Source organism: Mytilus galloprovincialis, chromosome 4 (assembly GCF_965363235.1).
Source record: "Mytilus galloprovincialis chromosome 4, xbMytGall1.hap1.1, whole genome shotgun sequence".
NCBI classification, from domain to species: domain Eukaryota; kingdom Metazoa; phylum Mollusca; class Bivalvia; order Mytilida; family Mytilidae; genus Mytilus; species Mytilus galloprovincialis.
In genome coordinates, this window is record NC_134841.1 from 83693112 (window position 1) to 83717700 (window position 24589).

At 31.3% G+C, this 24589-nt stretch overlaps 1 protein-coding gene across 2 annotated transcripts; it reads left to right on the plus strand.

The window, feature by feature from the left end:
• The first annotated feature begins 220 nt into the window (after positions 1–220).
• Positions 221–21615, plus strand: LOC143073186 (sideroflexin-5-like). Of its 2 annotated transcripts, XM_076248543.1 has the most exons (12): positions 221–403; positions 4095–4163; positions 6756–6857; positions 8055–8109; positions 9710–9735; positions 13727–13837; positions 14570–14635; positions 15382–15472; positions 16505–16620; positions 17827–17912; positions 20736–20853; positions 21460–21615. In XM_076248543.1, exons 1-12 carry the CDS (start codon positions 290–292, stop codon positions 21535–21537), a joined length of 1032 nt encoding a protein of 343 aa, XP_076104658.1. In that variant the 5' UTR covers positions 221–289; the 3' UTR covers positions 21538–21615. The 2 variants fall into 2 exon arrangements, with proteins under 2 accessions (XP_076104658.1, XP_076104659.1); XM_076248544.1 differs by lacking the exon at positions 20736–20853.
• The last annotated feature ends 2974 nt before the right edge of the window (positions 21616–24589 follow it).

Consider the following 24589-nt stretch of genomic DNA (forward strand, 5'->3'; position numbering starts at 1 on the left):
GTTTTATTTAATACCTAGTTTCACTTGTATGACATTCGCATCAAAATGCAGGTGAAGTAGGTATATCGCTGCTATAAAGGTAGGGGTGAATCAATAAAAAAAAAATCAAAATCTCGTTTTTTTTGGTCCTAAATTCATCTATATCATGACCAAAGAGAAATAACTCTATATTTTCAAAATCCGGAAATAAATCCGTCATTTTATGAATTATAATCTTTTGTATATTTCCGCCACCAACCAATGCGAGCTGAAAATTGTGAACGTGACTGTGAAGGTTGAATTCTTAAACATGGGACAGAATACCTCGACTATTACACAGACTTACGAAGTTGCACCCGGCACTCTGTCTAGATCCAAAGTTCCATATCCACCATTCGAGCTTGGAAAACCTCGGTTTGATCAGGTTTGATTATGTAAAAAAAATATAGACCAGAGTACTACTGTAGTTCTGGACATAATTATAGTCCTAGATAATGCAGATAAAACTGAGTGTAATACAAATATTTGGTAGGTACTAACATTACATATCAATCCCAATCAATCCATTTGATCAGTCACGTCTCAGTCATTACAGCTGAACGGACGTGCTGGGCCAGCTCTCCTTTACCCGCTATCTTCGATGATGGTTTACTGTTAGATGATCAACGACTTACTACTTTAGATCACAGAAACCAATCCAACGCTGTACAGTCACCGTAGTAGTTGGCTTATTCACGCGTTAACATGCACTCCAAAACCCGTTGTAGATGGGCAGTCAGGGGACTTACTTAAATGAGTGTTTTTCTAAATCACTGATTCAAGTAACATTACATGTATTTCCATAAAGGTTGAAAGTAAGAGTTGTCTTTCTTTGATAATCACCTATTTAAGTAACTACAAAATAATCACTAGAAGAAGTGATTTAATTTTACTGTAGCTTTAACAATGTTTAAATATAGAATACTAATGATCCAGGGACTAATTATGTTTCTAAACTTATCAGAACCAACATCTGTGTTATCTAGGATGACCAGGTCATTTCAAGTGACGACCTTGTACTGAATCTAGGATAATGACATAAAAATCACTTGTTTAAGTATCATACCTTAATTTCCTTCCCAAAAATTACTTCTTTAAGTATCATTATTTTAATAACCCCCCACTAATTTCAACACCCCCGAACAGTGAAATTTTTATCGCGAACAGTAGAATTTTATTACATAAACTGAAAGATGAAACCTTGAACTTTACAGGAAAAATACTCCCACTGCTTGGAAAAATCTTTAACAAAGTATCAGTTCATTATGTAAAGCCATTATAATAGCACTTTTTCAACTAAAATAGAATTTGCAGCTAAATGATAGCATCAAAGGCATAAACCTTGATACTTAATTGAAGCAAAAAATTCATTTTTTTTTAATTTTACTAATGAAAAGATATTTTTTAAACCTATGTGTTTAAAATTTTGGTTAAACTATATATAGCGACAAAATTACAATTTATGACAAAACTTCAAATTTGTTACTCAAATAAGTGATTTAAAAATCACTTATTTAAGTAAGTCCCCTGACTGATGGGGGAGTGTTATGCCGATTAACGTCCGAGGGCTGTATCCTAGGTGTTAAATAATTGACCTTCATTTCACTGCCTCACGGCTCTGGTCCTGATAATGGTTCTTGTCATCTTTAGCACTACGTCCAAGACTCATCTACCAGTACTCCATCATCAAGGTTAGCGGGCTGCCAAGCTGACTAAACTGGCCCTGAAAGCAGCCGTTGTGAAGAAATAACATCAAAATAGTAAACATACCAAACCAAAACATCTCATAAAACCAAGATGGCGACCACCACCTGTTCCTGACCGATGACACCAAATTATTTAAACGCTCACAATCGCCTTCGGGCACCGAGCCGACCGTGCGAGGGCTGTATAGCCAGTCAAGGTCGTTAAAAACTTTTGTTTGTTGCACTACTTATCAGATTCACACAAAGACATCAGTTTTGATCATGGGCACATGGATCATTGATTTAAAGACTAAATCCATATCCCCTGCTTGAGTCATCTAAAATTTATATTTTGCACTTTAGGATTCTATTTAAAGCTAAACATTTTGAGTTTTAAGATTTATGTTGCATATTTTACTGTTGTGTAATGTTTGTTTGCAAGTATTGTCACCCTTCTTAGTTTAGGTTTGAAACCACATCTGGATACATATAAATTTCAGGTCAAGTTTATTCAAAGCTATTTATAGATCTATCAAACATTATCAAAGTTCACAGTGTTTATTATCATGTATAAACAAAAAACATTGATAAGTCAAACAATAATTTTCACTGGCAACAAAACTTGTTTGATTTATCAATAACATGAATAATATTTTTTAGATGGGGGAGTAAACATACCAAACATATTATTTACAAATCTAAGGTTCATGTACCAGGTCATGCAGGTTGAGTGCTTGTTGAAGTTAGGAGCTAAGTGTTTTGCATTTTAAGGGCATACGATACAGTTACAGGGGAGGTAATGACGTTGCTAACATAAAATGTTATTTTCGTGACGTCAAACTGTGACATATCGGGAAAAAATCGACTGATTTTTATCATTCAAACTGATTTAATTTGAAAATGAATGCATGGACCCCTATGTTTTAAAACAACATTTTGTTTCATTTTGCAAGGAGATTATGTGGACCAATTTTATAAAACTGTAAATAGCGCAATTTTTTGAATTTTGATAAATATACAGCAAAAAATGAAGTTTTTTTTCTCAATTCATGACCATTTGATAAATATGAGTTATTTCTGAATCCAAAACGCATAAATTTTTAGGATACTAATAAAATACAGAAATTACAAATTAAAACAATTTGTGTTTATCTTTTAGAACAAAAAAGTTATGTCTTTCTTTTGAAAGAAAAATTTAACTCAAAAAGTAGCACATGAAGGTATATTTTTTATTACATATTTGATTTAATCAGGCAAAAAATAGCTTTACGGAAATTTTCATCAAACTGTAAATACAGCATCAAAACTGTATCGTATGCCCTTAAACTTGGTTTTCCTAAACATAGCTACATGTAGGTAAACAGATATGTGCAACAGTCAAATCAAGTTTTATGAAGGCCTAATTTAACATTGTTTAATATATTCCAATTTAGTAAATGTGTGAAAAATTCATAAATCAAATGTCTGAAAAAACTGACATCTAAACAATGTGAAACAATAGGTACATGATGTCAAACTTAATTGATGTATTTATACTTTTTTGTACACTTCTGAATGGTTTTAGTATAGACCATGTAGACAAAAAGAAGATATACGGACAAAATGTGACTTTTTTGTTAGTGTTTTGAGAAATTGCATACATTGTACAGGTACGAAAATATTAAAAATTTTAAATGATGGCTTTCCTAGTCACTGACTGGTAGAATGTTGAATCGAAGTAAACCCTTCAAAATGTTTGTAAACGTCCATGACGTCCAATGAAAATGATCATTCCAAACAAATTGCATTAAAACTGACTATTGTAACATGATTGTTGAATTAATAGATATAGGAAGATGTGGTATGAGTGCCAATGAGACAACTCTCAATCCAAATAACAATTTATAAAAGTAAACCATTATCATGATTATAGGTCAATATATGGCCTTCATAGTCTGAATAACTTTCTGCTTGAATTTTAATTTGAACTATTATAAACAGCATTTCTGTAAATGCATCATTTATACTACACTGGTCTGCTGTGACATGTAACATCAATAAATCAAAAATCAATTAGTAAGAGCTATACCATCCATAAAAACAAAAGGACAAAACTTAGGTCATCAGCACTTTGATTTGGTAATTTTAATGGAAATGTATTTTAATGCACTATAAGTTTTATTATTTGATGAAGGCTATCTAATTGTACCTATGTGAACAGTTAACTGTTGTTCTTCTTTTAGTCCTTTCTTTTTTTTTAATGGTAGTCTAGCTGACAATAATAGCATTCAATGTCATTTAATCTACATATGTTTATATTCCATTAAGTTTCATATCAGGCTACAAGATTCGATGTAACAGCTCAGTCTCCCAAGCATATATATGTTGATGAAGTATCTTTTTATATTTCAGAGTACATACCGTGGTCGCTTGACTCACATTTTAGATACAACAGACCCAAAGCTATTGCTTACTCCAAATGTAAGACTTAGATAAGAACATATTTATTCTTTTGAGTAGCAAATTTGCTTTCAAGTCCTTTTCACATCCTATAGGTTGCATTTCTGTAAATATTGACAATGCAATTTACCATAGGAACTCCTTTTACGGCTAAAACTGTACCACTTTTACTATGAAGTTTTGAAAAAAATCTTATCCTAGAATTGAAAGTTCATATGCACCACAATTTTTTTCAAAGGTCAAAATATAGGGCTGTGCGGCATATTTTCAACGTTTATATGCCCTGAACTTCTCAGAGTTTAAACTTACACTAATTTTCTTAACTACCCCTACCTGGAATGAAAGGTTACCACAGATTTCAATGTAAACAATATGCACGTGTTTATTTACTGGTAACATTCCCAAGTTCTGTCTCTGCGATATGGAACACAGAGAGCATAATTGGGAACCAGTATGTAAACAAAATGAATTTTCTATGAATATTCAATTACTCCCCAAAAGAGGCGTGTTTTGAGAAACAGCTGTATTTACAAAGTGCAACCTATACAGACATTTATTCAAATAGAAAACTCTCTAAAATCAGTTTTTCTCACATTAATACTCATTTATCAGAATTAAAGTCTTAAAGAAATCACTGTGTATACTCTAAGTTTTTCTTTACTATGCATTTTATACCCCCTCCCCTGTTTCAATTTTTTAAAGAATTTGAAAACAAGACTTTAATTATTGCCAGCTTAGCCTATTTGCATATTTTCTGATAAAAAATGCCTAGAACCTGTTAAAAACTGTTATGATAACATATAGAAAGCATATCAGAATATCATAAATGTAATGTTTAGCAGTCAATCATTACAACATTCAAGATTATATAAAGTATCCAATCCAGCCTCTATCTCCAGTCCACATCTTACTGTATGCCTATTTGTCAATTAAAGAACACATTTTCTGCCTCAAATGGTCAATTTAGAAATCTTGTCACAACAGTATCATCTTTAACCATATATCTGACACAATTTAGCTACTATATATACTAGAAGTGTTCAAACAAAGCCATATTTGCAATAGTTGTATGTATGCAGATACCAGTCTGAGATATAAATTCACTTAAAATGTTGTAGAGATGACTGCTAACATTTGATTTTTGCATAACTTCCAAGCATAGTTATTGTTTTCTATATCAAGAACTTTAAAATCATAAAATCATAGCATTTACAAGTTAAATTATTTGTTTTATGACCCAGGGGGTAGGCAATTTTCTATGTTTCTTGCCCCTGGGGCCTCAAATTTCCTAAATAATTCTGCTGTTTCTAGCAATTTGGAATATTTAGTACATATTCAGGATAGAACACACTATTGTAAGTTTTCTTGAGATATTTTTGTTTTTCTAACTTGTATTTATTATGCCGTGGTGACAAAAAAGCAGATTTAGGTGTTGCGGCTTACTTTTGGGTTATCGAAAGGACACAAATACCCCATAAATAATATTCAGGAAGGATCTATGAGTTTCAATGACTGCGAAGAGTAAATATAAGCACTTCTTAACAATTTAACTTACAAATATGCAAATATTATGATTTAATTTTGTATCCAGGACTTTAAGTAAACTATGCATACTGTAAACTGTGAATTTATGCTGAGTCATCATATATAAGGCCCAGGATTCTATCAATCTTCATTAAATATTTATAAAACTTCTTATTTGAGTTAATTTCTTTAAAATCTGTGAAATAAAGCAAATTTGGTTAAATTCTGAATGTTCCCCTTTTTGACCCTATATAGGTTGCATTTCTGTAAATATTGACAATGCAATTTTCCATAGGAACTCCTTTTACGGCTAAAACTGTACCACTTTTACTATGAAGTTTTGAAAAAAATCTTATCCTAGAATTGAAAGTTCATATGCACCACAATTTTTTTCAAAGGTCAAAATATAGGGCTGTGCGGCATATTTTCAACGTTTATATGCCCTGAACTTCTCAGAGTTTAAACTTACACTAATTTTCTTAACTACTCCTACCTGGAATGAAAGGTTACCACAGATTTCAATGTAAACAATATGCACGTGTTTATTTACTGGTAACATTCCCAAGTTCTGTCTCTGCGATATGGAACACAGAGAGCATAACTGGGAACCAGTATGTAAACAAAATGAATTTTCTATGAATATTCAATTACTCCCCAAAAGAGGCGTGTTTTGAGAAACAGCTGTATTTACAAAGTGCAACCTATAGAATGAGTTTATGCAAGCATATCATGTGAATTACTTCTAAGAATTAAATATTTGTATTAAAACAAATTGTATATTTATATTGTATATAAATGATATAATTTTTATTCATTTTTAAAAGCAAAAACTACATGAGCGCTACTGTAAATTGAATAAATTTTGCTTTTTTTTTACTGTAAAACTTACATTAATGTACCACAGTCCTCATGGTAAGATTTGAAAAAAATAAAAATTCCATTTTTGATTTCGATAGAATTTTTGTCTGCTGCATTTCAATTAATGTCACATTTTATCCATTTTTGACCACACACAATAATTTCTTACATTACATTATTCAACTGGTAATTATAATGATTAGTAAATAAATATACATGTACTGTTTTCAGGAGAAGGTGGAATGTGCTGTAGAATTTCTAGAAGATTATAAAAATGGAACAGCTCCTAAATATTCAGATGAGCAGTTGTGGCAGTGGCAGAGAATTAAAAATGTAAGATACAATGGAGTACAATATGTTCATGATGTTGGTCATTTGGTAGCACACTTATTTTTTTTAATTTCAAAAAGGTTATTGTTTCAGTACTGCATTAATTTTTAAACATTGATATATACATGATTGTTCTACAGTTAAAATCCTGAATTCAAGTCAGTAAATAAATCACTTCTTCAAAGCATGATATATTTGTGCAATAGAAGTAGTGGGTCTAGCCCTATTTGCCTTGATGAAATGTGCATGAAACATTAGGTGGTTAATAAAACTTTTACAGTATAAACTGTTTTTTCTTGTATGAATACAAGATATATGATATGTGTACTCTTCTTTTTTGGGGAGGATATGGGATTTTTGTTATACAGATATGTAAATTTATATACAAGTATTACTGTTAAAAATTGATGTTTGAAGACGAAGGGGATTTTAGGTTTCGACTCCATCGTCTGTCTGTCCATCAGTCAGTCCTGCAAATCAGTTTTCCATTTTTATTCCCCATTTATTATTCTCCATTTTGCTTCCGCCTGTCCCGCTTCAGGTTAAAGTTTTTGGTCAAGGTATATTTTGATGAAGTTGAAGTCCAATCAACTTGAAACTTAGTAAACATGTTCCCTAAGATATGATCTTTCTAATTTTAATGCAAAAATTGAGATTTTATCCCATTTTCACAGTTCACTGAACATAGAAAATGATAGTGCGGATAGGGCATCCGTGTACTTGGGACAAATTCTTGTTTTTTTCATGCTTAAAGATATTGATTTGATGTTTGGTTTATTTTTTAATCATGACAAGTTACAGATCAAATTCCAAGTTTGTTGCGTTGTGATAATTTGTGCAGAGTTATGGTCCTTTGATTTAGAAAATTCACTAAAATAATCAGTTTTCTGCACTTTTTTTGACATCCCTGAAGATATTGCTTCGATAATTATTATTAGTATATAGTTTTATCATGACAAGTTACAGTTCCAATTTGCTTGATGATATTTACTTAATATTTGTCATATATCATGTATATAGTTTACACCATTACAACTTATAGCTGAAGTTCAAATTTTGTTCCAATAAAAAGAATTTTTAACTGGTAGGGGACTATCCCACTATGTATTGCCATGCAATACTCACAGAATGTTTGTTCATCCATATTTTCCTTAATACATTTGTGATAATTTTCAGTAATATAATCGTTATCTGTTTCAGTCATTCTTTCATCCAGACACAGGAGAAAAAATATATGCACCATTTAGAATGGCAGGTAAATATAGTTTTAAAAGTTTAGATGTTGACAGGTATAATGGAAATAGGTTTGCCTAAAACTATGCATATATAATATTTTGTTATTGGCATTGGTATTAGTATATTCATGTTGATTTAAACATTGTTATAAAAAAGAACTCATCAGTTATAACCTTGCAAAGGAGGGACTCTCTTCCTGAATGCATAATGATTAAACTGTGTAAAAAGGGAGATGAGGGAAGACTTCATTGAGACAGCATCCAAACAACGTAGTCAAAAGATATCTAGAGGGCATCAGCCTTTCACAATGGACAAACACAAACAACGTAGTCAAAAGATATCTAGAGGGCATCAGCCTTTCACAATGGACAAACACAAACAACGTAGTCAAAATATATCTAGAGGGCATCAGCCTTTCACAATGGACAAACACAAACAACGTAGTCAAAATATATCTAGAGGGCATCAGCCTTTCACAATGGACAAACACAAACAATGTAGTCAAAATATATCTAGAGGGCATCAGCCTTTCACAATGGACAAACACAAACAACGTAGTCAAAAGATATCTAGAGGGCATCAGCCTTTCACAATGGACAAACACAAACAACGTAGTCAAAATATATCTAGAGGGCATCAGCCTTTCACAATGGACAAATACAAACAACGTAGTCAAAATATATCTAGAGGGCATCAGCCTTTCACAATGGACAAACACAAACAACGTAGTCAAAAGATATCTAGAGGGCATCAGCCTTTCACAATGGACAAACACAAACAACGTAGTCAAAAGATATCTAGAGGGCATCAGCCTTTCACAATGGACAAACACAAACAACGTAGTCAAAATATATCTAGAGGGCATCAGCCTTTCACAATGGACAAACACAAACAACGTAGTCAAAAGATATCTAGAGGGCATCAGCCTTTCACAATGGACAAACACAAACAAACAAAAAGATAAGAAATCAGTGACAAAATTGTATGGTTTCTGCATATTATTACAAAAGTTCACAGTTAAGTTATCTCGGTAGATTGTATCTGACCTGAATGGGGTATAACAGATACACTTAAGCATCCATTAAATAAAGATGAGGGTATGTAGGTATAATAGCCTAGAGATAACTATCTATTAGAGTATAATATTCTAGATGTTAGAAACTAAGGTCACTGTAAGGAATTTGTATATTAAAAAAATCAAAACATCCAGTTTCAGTTATACTGGTACCAAAGTTTCAGTTATACTGGTACCAACATCTGAGAAATGTAATTTGATACTGTAAACTGTTTTTATTATTGCAATAAAATGAAACTGGGTTATAATCGCAATTATTTAAAGTTGATTTTGAAATTTTTTAGATGAATTAAACAGGATTTTCTCAATATCACAAAAAGTAAAATCGCATTTTTGCTCTAAAATGACAAAATCGTAATAATTTATAAATTTTCGATAGTTTTACAATATTTTGGGATTTTGCTACTCATTTGATGTAAAAAAGGTCTTTAATTACATACACTGTATTGAATATTATAGATTTGATTTAATTTTAAATTATGTCATATATTTATCATGTTTATTTTGTTATTTTAAAATTTGTCTTTATTTTTTTGTGCTTCAGGTTTTGTTCCATTTGGATCACCAATTGTAAGTTATAATCCTAACATTTGGATCACCAATTTTAAGTTATGATTCTAACATTTGGATCACCAATTGTAAGTTATAATCCTAACATTTGGATCACCAATTGTAAGTTATAAGCCTAACATTTGGATCACCAATTGTAAGTTATAATCCTAACATTTGGATCACCAATTGTAAGTTATAAGCCTAACATTTGGATCACCAATTGTAAGTTACAAGCCTAACATTTGGATCACCAATTGTAAGTTATAATCCTAACATTTGGATCACCAATTGTAAGTTATAATCCTAACATTTGGATCACCAATTGTAAGTTATAATCCTAACATTTGGATCACCAATTGCAAGTTATAATCCTAACATTTGGATCACCAATTGTAAGTTATAATCCTAACATTTGAATAAAACATTCATATTATGCATGGCTCTGATTGATGTCAGGATAACATATGATAACAAGTGAAACTGCGAGCTACTGCTCACTGATGATACCCCCGCCGCAAGTGGATAATATTAATAGTGTAAAAATATGCAAGTGTTCGGTAAACAGGAAGTTGTCGAGTGATGAATCTGAAAACGCATCACACGGTATGGCTGACATATATAAATGTTGATACCAAATTTCAGAAAGGGTGGATGTGTAGTTCCTGAGAAAAATGTGACGAAAGTTTCATGGGACGGACTGACTGACTGACTGACGGACGGACGGACGGACTGATGGACGGACGGACGGACTGACAGACAGAGGTAAAACAGTATCCCCCCCCTTTTTTAAAGCGGGGGTATAAGGACTGACAGACAGAGGTAAAACAGTATACCCCCCCCTTTTTTAAAGCGGGGGTATAAAAATATGAAGTTAAGTACATACTAAATTCTTTACAATCTTTTCTAGATAGGTTTTTCTAGATAGGTCTGAACTATATTGTTGCTGATGGTTATTGATAGGTTTGTGAAATATAACAAAAAGTGTGATAGTAAACTTCAGAAACATGGAACTGGTATAAGTTACAACCACCAAATTTAAAAGAGTGAAAACAACAAAACACAAACAGTTAAAGTTCAAAGACAGGAAAATAGTAGCCCAGTATTCCAACTTTAATAGACTGTATTTTAAGTATCATGAAAATACATAGTTTGTAAGGATTCAGATCATGACAGGACAGTGTGAAGTCTGGCTAAGATGTTTATATGTTAACATTATCATGTATACCCATTTGATATGAACTATTTTCTAAGTATATATTATGAGTCTGCACTGGATTTGAAATTGTATATGTTCTGAAACCAAAACAATTGCAGTGTTCTCCCTAGGCCGTTTTAGCGTCGCGATACCGCAATGCTATATTTTCTTCCTGTGATGCTATAATAATTTCCAGGACGCTATAATTATTTTCTTGATGTTATTTTTCTCGTTTCTATATGGCAAAGCCATGTCCTAAATTTTGAACTTTCATCTAATTACCGCTTATGATCATAAAAAATATATCACCTTTAATTGTAATCCCTTCAAGATGGACAATAGCAGTGTAGAGGCAATATAAAGTGATTAAATATGTGTTAATTACCCTTTGGGTGATAACTGTTTGGATACGAATACCCCAAGCTGTCACTTGTGACATGATTAATAATACCACGTGGTCTGCTATGTCAAATTTCGACAAGGAGAAAATGTAATCAGAAAATCAGAAAAATAATCGAAATGTATGTTTGCAAAATGGAAATTCAAAGAAACAAACAATTTTTCTCTTTTATAAAGAGGTTGAGTCATATTTTTATGACTTTTAAAATATTAGTTACTTTCTTTCTGTTCCTATTACTTTTTGTAAATCGAGAGTCAAAATTTTGATTTTGAGCTAAATAAGTTTTGTAATTTCTTTAGAATATGATCATAATTGGCTTTAGTTTATGTTGCATCCATTTAATGCATTAAAAACGTCATATTCATTTTCAATCTCTTGTCAAACATTGTTTATTTTTGTATTTTTCATAGACTTCGGCGGCCATTGAATATTTTAGTGTAAACTACTGATCGGAACCGGACCAGATATGACAAAAATCCGCATTTTACGATAATAACTACATATGCACAAATGGCACAGAAGACAGAAAACAATGATACCTAAAAAGAAAACTAAGCATTAACAGACTATTTGTTAGATAACTTTGTTAAAAATATATATCATTTTGATAAAAAGAAACAACTGCCAACTGGGACTAATTCATTGAGTACCATGAACCAATATATTTCATAGACATGATATAGAAAAAAGTTTTTTGATTTAAATCTTATTGCTATATGATACTTTCTCTTCCCTTTTTTTGTCGAGCCTGCAACTTTTGTTGCAGAAAGCTTGACATAGGGATAGTGATCCGGCGGCGGCGGCTACGGCGGCGGCTACGGCGGCGGCGGTGTTAGCTCACTTCTTAAAAGCTTTATATTTCAGAAGGTGGAAGACCTGGATGCTCCATACTTTGTATATAGATGCTTCATGTTACAAAGTTTCCGTCAGTCACATGTCCAATGTCCTTGACCTCATTTTCATGGTTCAGTGACCACTTGAAAAAAAAGTTCAATTTTTTTGTAATGTTGAATTCTCTCTTATTATAAATAATAGGATAACTATATTTGGTATGTGCGTACCTTGCAAGGTCCTCATATCTGTCAGACAGTTTTCACTTGACCTCGACCTCATTTCATGGATCAGTGATCAAGGTTAAGTTTTGGTGGTCAAGTCCATATCTCAGATACTATAAGCAATAGGGCTAGTATATTCGGTGTATGGAAGGACTGTAAGGTGTACATGTCCAACTGGCAGGTGTCATCTGACCTTGACCTCATTTTCATGGTTCAGTGGTTATAGTTAAATTTTTGTGTTTTGGTCTGTTTTTCTCATACTATATGCAATAGGTCTACTATATTTGTTGTATGGAATGATGGTAAGGTGTACATGTCTAGCGGGCAGATGTCATGTGACCTTGACCTCATTTTCATGGTTCAGTGGTCAAAGTTAAGTTTTTGAGTTTTGGTCTTTTTATCTAATACTGTATGCCATAGGTCAACTATATTTGGTGTATGGAAATATTTTATGATCTTTATGTCAGTCGCGCAGGTTTTATTTGACGGTGACCTCATTTTCACGGTTCATTGCACAGTGTTAAGTTTTTGTGTTTTGGTCTTTTTCTTAAACTATAAGTAATGGGTCAACTATATATGTTGTATAGAAGCATTGTTAGCTGTACATGTCTGCCTGGCATGGTTCATCTGACCTTGATCTCATTTTCAAGGTTCATTGGTCTTTGTTTAGTTATCTTGGTTAATGTTAAGTTTATGAGACAGTTGTAATAAAACAAACTTTATACTTAGGACTATCAATATAAAATCAATGATTAGTATAGAAGGCGAGACATTTCAGCGTGTGCACTCTTGTATTTATAAGAGGCTGAGCCAGTGTTTTTTCCTACATATTTAGTGCAATTGTATCTTTACAGGTTGCACTATAATAAACCATTCATTCATTCATTTAGCTGGGTAGGTAGGATAACTGGAACCACACATATATTTTCATTTGGCCCAAGAGGAAAAAAAAATTCTGGTACTATATAAAATGAATATAGAAAACATGAACTGAAAATACTGTTATCATGGTTATAGTTTAATTGTATTCTCAGTTATGAATTCAACAATATAGACACAAAGAATAGGATGGAATAGAATATTTTATTCACCAAATGAGGGCCTATAGCATACAATCAATATAATACATTTTGTAATAAACAATAACATATATAACGTAAAGGAAATAGAGCATTGCCACGACGCGACAAATTACATTGAAAAAAATACCGTTTATTTTTTACGCCAAATGTGATGCTATCCAAAATTTCTTGGGAGAACACTGAATTGAGTAAATATGTTATATTTTAATTGCAGGTAATAGGTTCGTCATGCCATAAAGGAAGACTAACCTGTAAATATTTTCTATTTTGATTACAGGTAATAGGTCTGTTATGGCCTAACCCCAGTTTTGCAGCCACCATATTTTGGCAGTGGTTGAATCAGACACATAATGCTTGTTTTAATTATTCCCACAGAAATGCTTCAAAGGTAAAGTATGATGGTGTCAATATTCTCCAACATCACACCTATGTTCCTGTCTTATCAATATAAATCACCTATAAAACCAGGTTTAGTCTACCTTTTTCTACATAAGGAAATGCATGTACCTATGTTCCTGTCTTATTGATATAATTTGCATGGCATTTCAATACTGCATAGTTTGAGTCTGGTATAAAGATTATAACGAATGAAGTCCATTAGGATTTATATTTTCACTTGGATTGAGAGTAAAAGTTACCAATATTAAAAAGGACAGGGATGAAAACAGTTACAGGTACAATGCAGAGCCTGTAACAATGAAGTCAAACCAATACCATATATTAGTTGCTAGTTAGCTTTTAAAGGTCCATGGGATAGCAAATTGTGAAATAAATCCAAACAGATAATAAACAGCCTCATTAACAAACATTAAGCCAAAACCAATTATGACAACCAAAACTTGTCACCACATTTCAGTGCCTTCTACACAATATAAGGTATTGTAAAGGTCTAGGTTTTGCAAAGATGCTCCATTATAATTTTTAAAGAATATATTTTATGCCAGCGTTTCCAATCACCATCATAATTTGTCTTTTGTCACCAACTTTACCAAAAACATATTTCAAACTCAACATAATGTCATTTAAACTCTGGTGGATAGTTGTCTCATTGACAGTCATGCATTAAAGCACACATCTTTCAACAAATATGAACAAGTAAACTTTTGTTTTTACATTACAGCACACCCCTTTTAACAAATATGTAGAGGGATATGCTGGGGCTGTAACCAGTGCTGTTACTATTGCTGTAAGTATAGTACATATTTTATAGTTTGTTTATTTATTTATTAAAGGAGGTTTCATAGTCACATTTTATTTTACTTCTCTTGATATTTTATTGCCTTAAACATAGGCTCCTTGATGTTTTATTGCCTTAAACATAGGCAGTGCATTTAAAACATTGTAAAACAATTCATATAGTTCTGCTTTTAGAATGAAATTCAAAACAGTGTGGCTGTGGCCATTGATTGACACATTAAATTCATCCATTGACTGGGACAATTTAGGTGAACGTTTGTATGTAACGACCACTGCTCACTATGTACTTTTTAAAGAAACTTAAACTATGGGGTCACTAAAGGTTCTCAACACCTTAATAAAGTTATTCGAAAAATTAATCAGAAATAACACGATGTTTTGATTTATATCAATTATATAAATCAAAACATAAAGGTTATTCCTGATTAATTTTTCGAATTATTTTATAATTAAAGGCGTTAAGAAACCTTTGGTGACCCCACAGTTTAAATGTCTATAGTTGGTACGTCGTGAACAGTGGTCGTTACAGACAAACGTTCACGTAAATTGTCCCAGTCAATGGATGAATTTAATGTGTCAATCAATGGCCACAGCCACACTGTTTTGAATTTCATTCTATTGTCTTTAAACTTTTCTTTTTAAATCTTCACCTCACAAATCACAAATTGTAAATGAATTCAAGTCTTGGTAAATTGTAATTTTCTTTCATACTGATAACATTTTTTGTTTTTTTAGGTTAGTCTTCAGGCACTAATAAAGAGAGCTCATGTGTTTAGTCCAACAACCAAAATGTTAATACAGAGATTTATACCCTTTCCAGCTGTGGGTAGGTGACAGGGTTTAATATTACAACATAAGTCACTTAAGTCTTGATTCCACTATTTCATGCTATTTTCATTATTTTGTTTACGAGAAGTTTCCCAAATGATTTGATCTTTATTTAGGAAAGTATAAAAGGAGTCTTAAAAGCAGACATTTTATATAGCTTTATAGAGTTAAGATATTAAAATAAAACAATGTCTATGATTTGTAGCATGAAATATTTGCCACTGAACATTAAGCAACCAACAATCAATCAATATATGATTTGTCTATTAGATATATAGAGTCAAAAATATGTGTCTAGGTAGGGGGACATGCCTAAACTAGCATTTTAAAAAATTGGCTCAGCATGTTTGTCTTGTACAAAGCAGGGTAATTACTCATCTTATATTAATATGTTCTCATCCTGAATATATATTTAATGTGTGTTAAACAGCCATCCATCATCACCATCTAGATATCTATTTATCCTCATTTCTTCAAAGAGTTGTCTCCCATTTTTGTAAGAGTTATTGTGATTGAATATGTTTTCAATGTAGTTTTTTTGATAAAACATTTTAGTTTTGGTAAACATTTAAAAAAAAATAGGTAATCAAACGTTCACCACAATTTTGATTATCATAATGATGTTTTACGTATTGAATAGTAGTTATATTACTGCTTAAAATGGGGGATATCATTTTGGAAAACATGGACAATTATATTCAACCCAAACAGGTTATATACAATTTTTAAAGTACTGTGACATAAATTTTAAGCATTTCTTTGCTTTAAAAAATTACTAAAAAAACAAAGGTATATTTAAAACAAATAATTTCTCTGTAAGGTCTGTGTTTTATAGCTTTTATATTCCATACATCATGGAAGTATCTTAGAATAATGAGGTGTCAAGAAAGTTTCCTCTTTTTTTTTTAATATTTGGACAACAGTCAAGATATTCCTCTTAGTGAGTAAAAATGATCTCATTCCTAAATAAATTACTACAATATTTCAGCTGTTTTGAGTATAACACTTATGCAAAAAATATTTTTTACAGCATCAGCAAACATATGTAATGTAGTATTAATGAGAAAAAATGAATTAGAAGATGGAATTGAAGTTTTAGATGACCAGAATAATGTTGTTGGTACTTCAAAAATTGCTGCTAAAAGGGTATGTAGTCCTTATGTGTTATATTAATTTATATCTAGTTATATTTAGTTTGAGTTTGTTAATGGGTTAGACCTTAAAGGCAAAGGCACTTGTCTCAGAACTTTTTTTTATGGGCCCGCAATGAAGTTGTCGGTGCCATATAGTTTTACCCTTGTCTGAAATTCCGTAATTCCGTCATTCCGAAATTCCATAATTCTGTCATACCGAAATACCGTCATTCTGTCATTCCGCCATTCCGCAACAAACAATTATACGGAGTTTTTTCTAAACACCTTCAGATATTGGGCTGATTTTTGGTATGTGAGTTAACCATGATGAGTTACAGACCAAGTTAAAGTTTCGTTCCACTTTGCTAATTTTTGCCGAAATTAAGGGCTTTGGACTTTGATAAATTGTTAAAATCACAGTTATACCGAGTTTTTTTCTAAACGCCTTCAGATATTCGGCTAATTTTTGGTATGTGAGTTAACCGAGATGAGTTACAGATCAAGTTTAAGTTTTGTTCCGCTCCACTAATTTATGCCAACATTAAGTGTTTACAACTTTGAAAATTGTTGAAAATCACAGTTATACAGACTTTTTTGCTATACATCTCCAGATTTTGAGCTGATTTATGTGAGACTACCATGCATCATGTTTGTGTCCACATGTGTTATAGAAATTGCAGATTTTTCAACTTTTTGAGACGGGGCCATTCGTGTCGCTTTGACACATCTAGTTCCTATATACCTTAATATAACATGTTATATATAGGTATATAGGATTTTTTTTCTAAGACAAGTGCCTGTGCTTAAAGGGGAAGTTAAACTTTGCTGTTTTTACTATTCGTATTAACAGCTGTGTACATTGAATTTAAAGGGAAAGTAAAATGTTTGCTTAAGGGAAATTTCACAGTAATAAGTTTATCGTGACTCTAGCAAAAAAATATATGTGCATCATGTCTGCTCTATTGTGAATTTTGTGCTAAAAAAGATAAAGGATAATTATTTGTAGCTAAACTTTAAAGAGAATTTCAAAATATTTTGATAATTTTGTTGAAGGAAATATTAGATTAATTATACCTCCTCTTTTATATAAGTAGGCTGTATATTATGATAGCATTTACTGTCCATCTATCATGTCTGTTCTTCTTGATTGATTTTTTTTTGGCTGTCCATTTGGAACATTGGTTTTTGTTGTTGATAATATTGATTATCTTAATTTCAGGCTTTAACAGAAACAGCTATAACAAGAGTAGTTTTGCCAATCCCAATTCTTATTTTTCCTCCAATAATTATGTCAGTTTTAGAAAGGTAAGAGTCTCTTTCTTATATTATAAACTTATGAATCTTATTTTCCCTCACCATGCATCAAAAGCTTAAGAATGTTAGACATCAGAATGCAAACCTGCGTTGGTGTCATCACTATCCAACTAAATTTTTTTGTAGAAAGTTCTTTATTTTTTAAGGTAGTAGATCTGGATAAACCTTACACATATAGTGCCTTAGTATCTGAAGTTTCTGTGTGTCTTATATTATCCTTTGTTGATGAAATCAATTTCATGGTTCAATGAAAACAAAAAAACTGTATAGTTTTTATACGACCGCAAAAATTTTAATTTTTTGGTCGTATATTGCTATCACGTTGGCGTCGTCGTCGTCGTCGTCGTCGTCCGAATACTTTTAGTTTTCGCACTCTAACTTTAGTAAAAGTGAATAGAAATCAATGAAATTTTAACACAAGGTTTATGACCACAAAAGGAAGGTTGGGATTGATTTTGGGAGTTTTGGTCCCAACATTTTAGGAATTAGGGGCCAAAAAGGGCCCAAATAAGCATTTTCTTGGTTTTCGCACTATAACTTTAGTTAAAGTGAATAGAAATCTATGAAACTTTGACACAAGGTTTATGACCACAAAAGGAAGGTTGGGATTGATTTTGGGAGTTTTGGTTCCAACAGTTTAGGAAATAAGGGCCAAAAAAGGGCCAAAATAAGCATTATTCTTGGTTTTCGCACAATAACTTTAGTATAAGTAAATAGAAATCAATGAAATTTTAACACAAGGTTTATGACCACAAAAGAAAGGTTGGGATTGATTTTTGGAGTTGAGGTCACAAAAGTTTATGAATTAGGGACCAAAAAGGGGCCCAAATAAGCATTATTTTTGGTTTTTGCACCATAACTTTAGTATAAGTAAATAGAAATCTATGAAATTTAAACACAAGGTTTATGACCATAAAAGGAAGGTTGGGTTTGATTTTGGGAGTTTTGGTCCTAACAGTTTAGGAATAAGGGGCCCAAAGGGTCCAAAATTGAACTTTGTGTGATTTCATCAAAAATTGAATAATTGGGGTTCTTTGATATGCCGAATCTAACTATGTATGTAGATTCTTAATTTTTGGTCCCGTTTTCAAATTGGTCTACATTAAGGTCCAAAGGGTCCAAAATTAAACTTAGTTTGATTTTAACAAAAAATGAATCCTTGGAGTTCTTTGATATGCTGAATCTAAAAATGTACTTAGATTTTTGATTATTTGCCCAGTTTTCAAGTTGGTCCAAATCGGGGTCCAAAATTAAACTTTGTTTGATTTCATCAAAAATTGAATAAATGGGTTCTTTGATATGCCAAATCTAACTGTGTATTTAGATTCTTAATTTTTGGTCCAGTTTTCAAATTGGTCTACATTAAGGTCCAAAGGGTCCAAAATTAAACTAAGTTTGATTTTAACAAAAATTAAATTCTTGGGCTTATTTGATATGCTTTATCTAAATATGTACTTTATGTATGATTTTTGATTATGGGCCCAGTTTTCAAGTTGGTCCAAATCAGGATTCCATATCAAGTATTGTGCAATAGCAAGAAATTTTCAATTGCACAGTATTGCACAATAGCAAGAAATATCTAATTTCACAATATTGTGCAATAGCAATTAATTTTCAATTGGAGTTATATTTCTTTGTATAGAATAGTAGTTGCTAATATATGTTGGAAATTTGCCAGACATGACTATAATGGCATTTTCTATTTTTATTTGCCAATAACTTTATGTAAATAACTTCATTGGAAATTTGCCAATATAAAATGTTGCTGATGAAGCTTTTTTTCCTTATCTTATCTAAAATGTTTTTTAGATAATGTATGTTGGACATTTGCCAGACATGACTATGATGTCATTTTCTATTTTTATTTGCCAATAACTTTATGTAAATAACTTCATTGGAAATTTGCCAATATAAAATGTTGCTGATGAAGTTTTTTTTTATTGTTTTATACAATAAACAATGTATATTCACTTTTACTACCAACCAATCTTTACCATTCAGTGATAACAAGCACTTTATTTTACATTTTAATATTTTATGATGTATTTAAAAGAGTAGTTATTGTTGCAAACTCCATTAGAAATTTGAATTGATATCAGTTTTGGAAAAAGGGAAACGGGGATGTGAAAAAAAAGGGGGGGTTTAAATGCCAATAACTTTATGTAAATAACTTCATTGGAAATTAAATTTTTCTCATTTCAGATTTCATAAATAAAAAGAAAATTTCTTCAAACATTTTTTTGAGAGGATTAATATTCAACAGCATAGTGAAATGCTCAAAGGCAAAAAAAAACTTTTAAGTGCATTAGACCACATTCGTTCTGTGTCAGAAACCTATGCTGTGTCATGATCAACTATTTAATTTTAGATTTAAAAAGTTTGAAGAAGAAATCTTTAATTGATTTGTAAAATCTTGACATTTGTTTTGTGTAAAAAAAACCCATGTAATGTCAAAAATTTGATCACAATCCAAATTCAGAGCTGTATCACGCTTGAATGTTTTGTCCATACTTGCCCCAACTGTTCAGGGTTCGACCTCTGCGGTCGTATAAAGCTGCGCCCTGCGGAGCACCTGGTTATATCAACTATATCTAGATTATAGAATCATTGCAAGGTATTCTTGTCAATCTAACAAAATTCATTTGAATTTACCTCATTATCATGATCATGATCATCCTTTTATTCATTTTTTTAAGATTACCATATTTTGTATAAAAATTCCTTGTGTCAAGTGATTTTTTTTTAAGGTAGTGCAATATTACCAATTTTAAAATTTTTATATAAAATTGAAATATTTTTTGTATATGATTTCAGAAGTAAATATCTTACGTATAATCGTGGAATGCGTATTTTCTGGCATTCTATAGTTGTTACAGCCTGTTTTGCCATTGCTCTACCCCATGCAATAGCATTATTTCCACAGAATTCACAGGTAGGTATTGAATATTTTACTTTGAATACCTTGTACTACTAAAAGACAATGCTTACATTTGAGTAAACAGTAATAAAACATTTTCTATGGGATTATATCATCAAACAAACAAAAAATGAAATGGTAACCATTTTTCATGTTATTTGCATTTAAACTTAAAAAAACAACATAAAAATTTACAAACTTGGTATATTTCAAGGGTTTAAAAAATGTGAAAAATTTCTAGTTTTCTTAACTGTTGGTAGCATTCCTGATATAAAATTTTGTTAATATAAAAAATTATGCACCATCTTTTCTCAACGTAATATTTTTTTATACCAGGATAGATAATTTTGATTGATTAAATAAACATAAATATAGTTTTAAAAGGGAGATATCTACAAAGACTTCATTTGGTATAATCTGGTAGAATTTCATATATTATTTTGTTCTCTCTATTTCTGAATACTTACTGTTGGAAAGTTGTCTACAAAAAGATCTTTACAACTTTCTGTTATCCAGTTTGCCTTATTTTTTCCTTCTTTTGTAACCCATAATACAAAAAAAAGTGTTAACTAAATTACTAAACTTGGACCCTAATTTGTAAATTGCTTATCTCTATTTTAGATAAATGTCAATGAGTTAGAAGAAGAATTTAAAGACAAAACAGACCAAACTGTACTGTACTACAATAAAGGCCTATAGTATTGTAATAGTGATATTTGTGACTGGTTTTATACATGTTTATATACAGATGTATTTTTAATAAATGGAATTGAAGAATTATGAACTTGATTTCAGGAAGGAATGATGTGTCATGTTTTGTCTTTCCTTGCACAAGGGGAAGTGAATATTTATATCATCGGTGCACTGTTTTGATTTGAAAGTCAGTTCCATAGAATTTTGTCATGTTAGACATTGATGATATATTTTTTCCTCAGTGATTATATCACTTTAAGCTAACATTTCAAAAAACCCTTGAAACTATAAGCTTATTCAGGGAACCCATTCACTGGCATAAGTAATATTAAAAATATAACTAATATGTTATTTATATTAGTTAAAACTATAAAGATCGTAGTTCTTTCTTAAAGTGATTTATATGTAGTTTGCAGTGCTCTTTAATAGTCTTGGTAAAATTTTAGAAAAATCTTATCTTTGAATGAATGTCACCAATTTAAAACAATCTAGAGACCATTTTATTATTATTTACTGAATATATAAAATAAAAAAGTAGAAGAGAAAACCCTATATTGGTCAATACTTTTTTAAAGCATATTATTTAAAAAATCAAAAGATTGTTGCCATAATTTTTATCTTTGTCAAATGTTTACATATAAATATATCTAAAGCACATATTAAATTTCCTTTTACATTTTCTATTATTTAAATGTTTTTTAAATTCTTCATTGAAAAGAATAGATTTATAAAAATCATATTAATAATTTTAGATTTCATTAGGGAACATTTACAGATATGTTTTTTTAGTGACAGCTAATATGACTTAACCATACTGTTTGATTCCCTTGTGTTGTTTAATAGCTGAACAAGCAACTAACCCTGATTAAGTTATTTATACATTTAATGTTTAAAATACATGGTATATGATTAATGCTTTGTTATTTACTCCTCCAAATAAGTATTATTTACTGCATTTAACTAAATGATCTATTGCAATGGATTTTTTTTGTAAAAAAGAGTAAGAGGTGTCTTCTTTTGCATCAAAGCAAATATTAATATAATGATAAATTTGTAGTCAAAGAAATGTCATAGCAAGTTTGCAGTCATTTTCAGAACAAAAAATAAGTTTTCTAAAATTGTTAAGAATTTTGTCTGTTTTAAGATAATCACATTATGCATAATCATTGGTTTATGAATTGTTGTGTAACCACTTATTATGTACTAATTATTATTTGTTTTGATATAAATAATACAAAAGCTGTAATATTAATGTTTCTTGATTACTTAGAATAAGAAAATCTATTTTCCTTATAGTGCTGTAGAACTTGATTGATTTCATAGTTACAGCTAAATGACATGAGTGTGTAGGTAAAAGTAATGTCTTGGGTAAGCATACCTGGAAAGTGAACCATGAAATCATTATAAGGTTGGGTACACTCCCCTCCTTTAAAAGTACACTAGTCCAGCATATAACCAATCTATCTGTCTGTAGGACAAGACTGCTCTTAAAGGAGGGTAGTATACCTAACCTAACAATGATTTCACGGTTCAGCTAGCAAGCAATGTAGCCAAAGATGTCACCTTTATCTACACACTCAGGTCAATTTGCTGTAAGGTGATTGAATATCTATGACTGCATATTTGATTTGGCCTTTCAACTGTTCTAGCGCCAGCGACTAGTCTAAGTGTAGACAAAACGCACGTCTAGTGTACTATATTATAAGTCTTGTTTCTTTAATTATGTCTCATTTATGGGCATTATGTTTTCTGGTCTGTGCATTCGTCTGTCTGTTCGTCCTGATTCAAGTTAATGTTTTTTGTTTGAGGCAGTTTTTGATGTTGAAGTCCAACCAACTTCAAACTTAGAACACATGTTCCCTATGATATGTTCTTTCTTATTTTACTGCCTAATTAGAGATTTCACCCCATTTTCACGGTCTACTGAACATAGAAAATGGTAGTGCAGATGAGGCAACTGTATACTTGGGACACATTTCTGTTTTTTTTAGTTTTTACTTCTTCGATTTTCATGCTATTCCTTCTGTTTTTGTTTGTTACTTTGATACTTTGATTTGTCTTTTCGTAATCAATGTAAGAAACGTGAACACTGGTAAACGGTTGTCGCCTTAATTTTGAATTGCCTTGATTCGTGTCTAGCAAACTGAATTTAATAAACTTATCATAGATACTAGGATTGAAATTATGTATTTGTACCAGAGGCCCGTTTCGTCTAAGAAAGACTCACCAGTGACGCTCGAAAAGTTAAAAAGGCCAAATAAAGTACAAATTTGAAGAGCGTGGAGGACCAAGCATTCCTAATAGTTTTGCCAATTGCAGCTAAGGTAGAATTCAAAATTATGACCATATCAATGATAAATATGTCCACACAGAAGTGCTGACTACTGTGCTGGTAATACCCTCGGCAAATAAAAACTTCACCAACAGTGGCACCAGAGACATATAATATATATATATATGTCTCTGGTGGCATCGACCCAGTGGTTGTAGATAAACTGATCATAGATACTAGGATGGGAATTTTGTATGTGCACCCGACAGCATAGTATCTTTAATAAGATTTTAACAACTAAAGGTTGCAATCATTTATACAACACCGCAAAAAGAAGTTCATCTGGTGTATCAATTTTAGCTAAATATCTTTAAGGTATCTACTCTCGAAACTATCTGCAAATACAAAATACAAAATATAGCTAGCTATAAAACCAGGTTTAATCCACCCTTTTCTACTAAGAAAATGCCTGTACCAAGTCAAGAAATATGGTAACGCACTACTATACATGTTTAAGTCTATATGGTATGACATGGTATACATGATGCTGGTCCATACAAAACGAATGACTAGGTATTTATATTATCAAATTTCTATAGATGGTTCAACTACATCAAGTTGACTTATGTTTAATAATAAAACTTAACAGAAGCTTCTTACAATTAAAAAATAGTATCAATTAAAGAGGAATATTTTTTATTGATTTTTTCCTCATTTTTGTTGAGCCTACGATTAACAGTAAATATAACCTGTAAAATCAGACACTTTCCAAAAGGTCATTTCCCC

Excerpts from the sequence above, each read along its gene's own strand:
- LOC143073186 (XM_076248543.1), top strand. The coding sequence starts at position 290 with ATGGGACAGAATACCTCGACTATTACACAGACTTACGAAGTTGCACCC. Across the intron at positions 404-4,094 it reads GAAAACCTCGGTTTGATCAG|AGTACATACCGTGGTCGCTT; the intron begins GTTTGATTATGT and ends TTTATATTTCAG. Across the intron at positions 4,164-6,755 it reads AGCTATTGCTTACTCCAAAT|GAGAAGGTGGAATGTGCTGT; the intron begins GTAAGACTTAGA and ends TACTGTTTTCAG.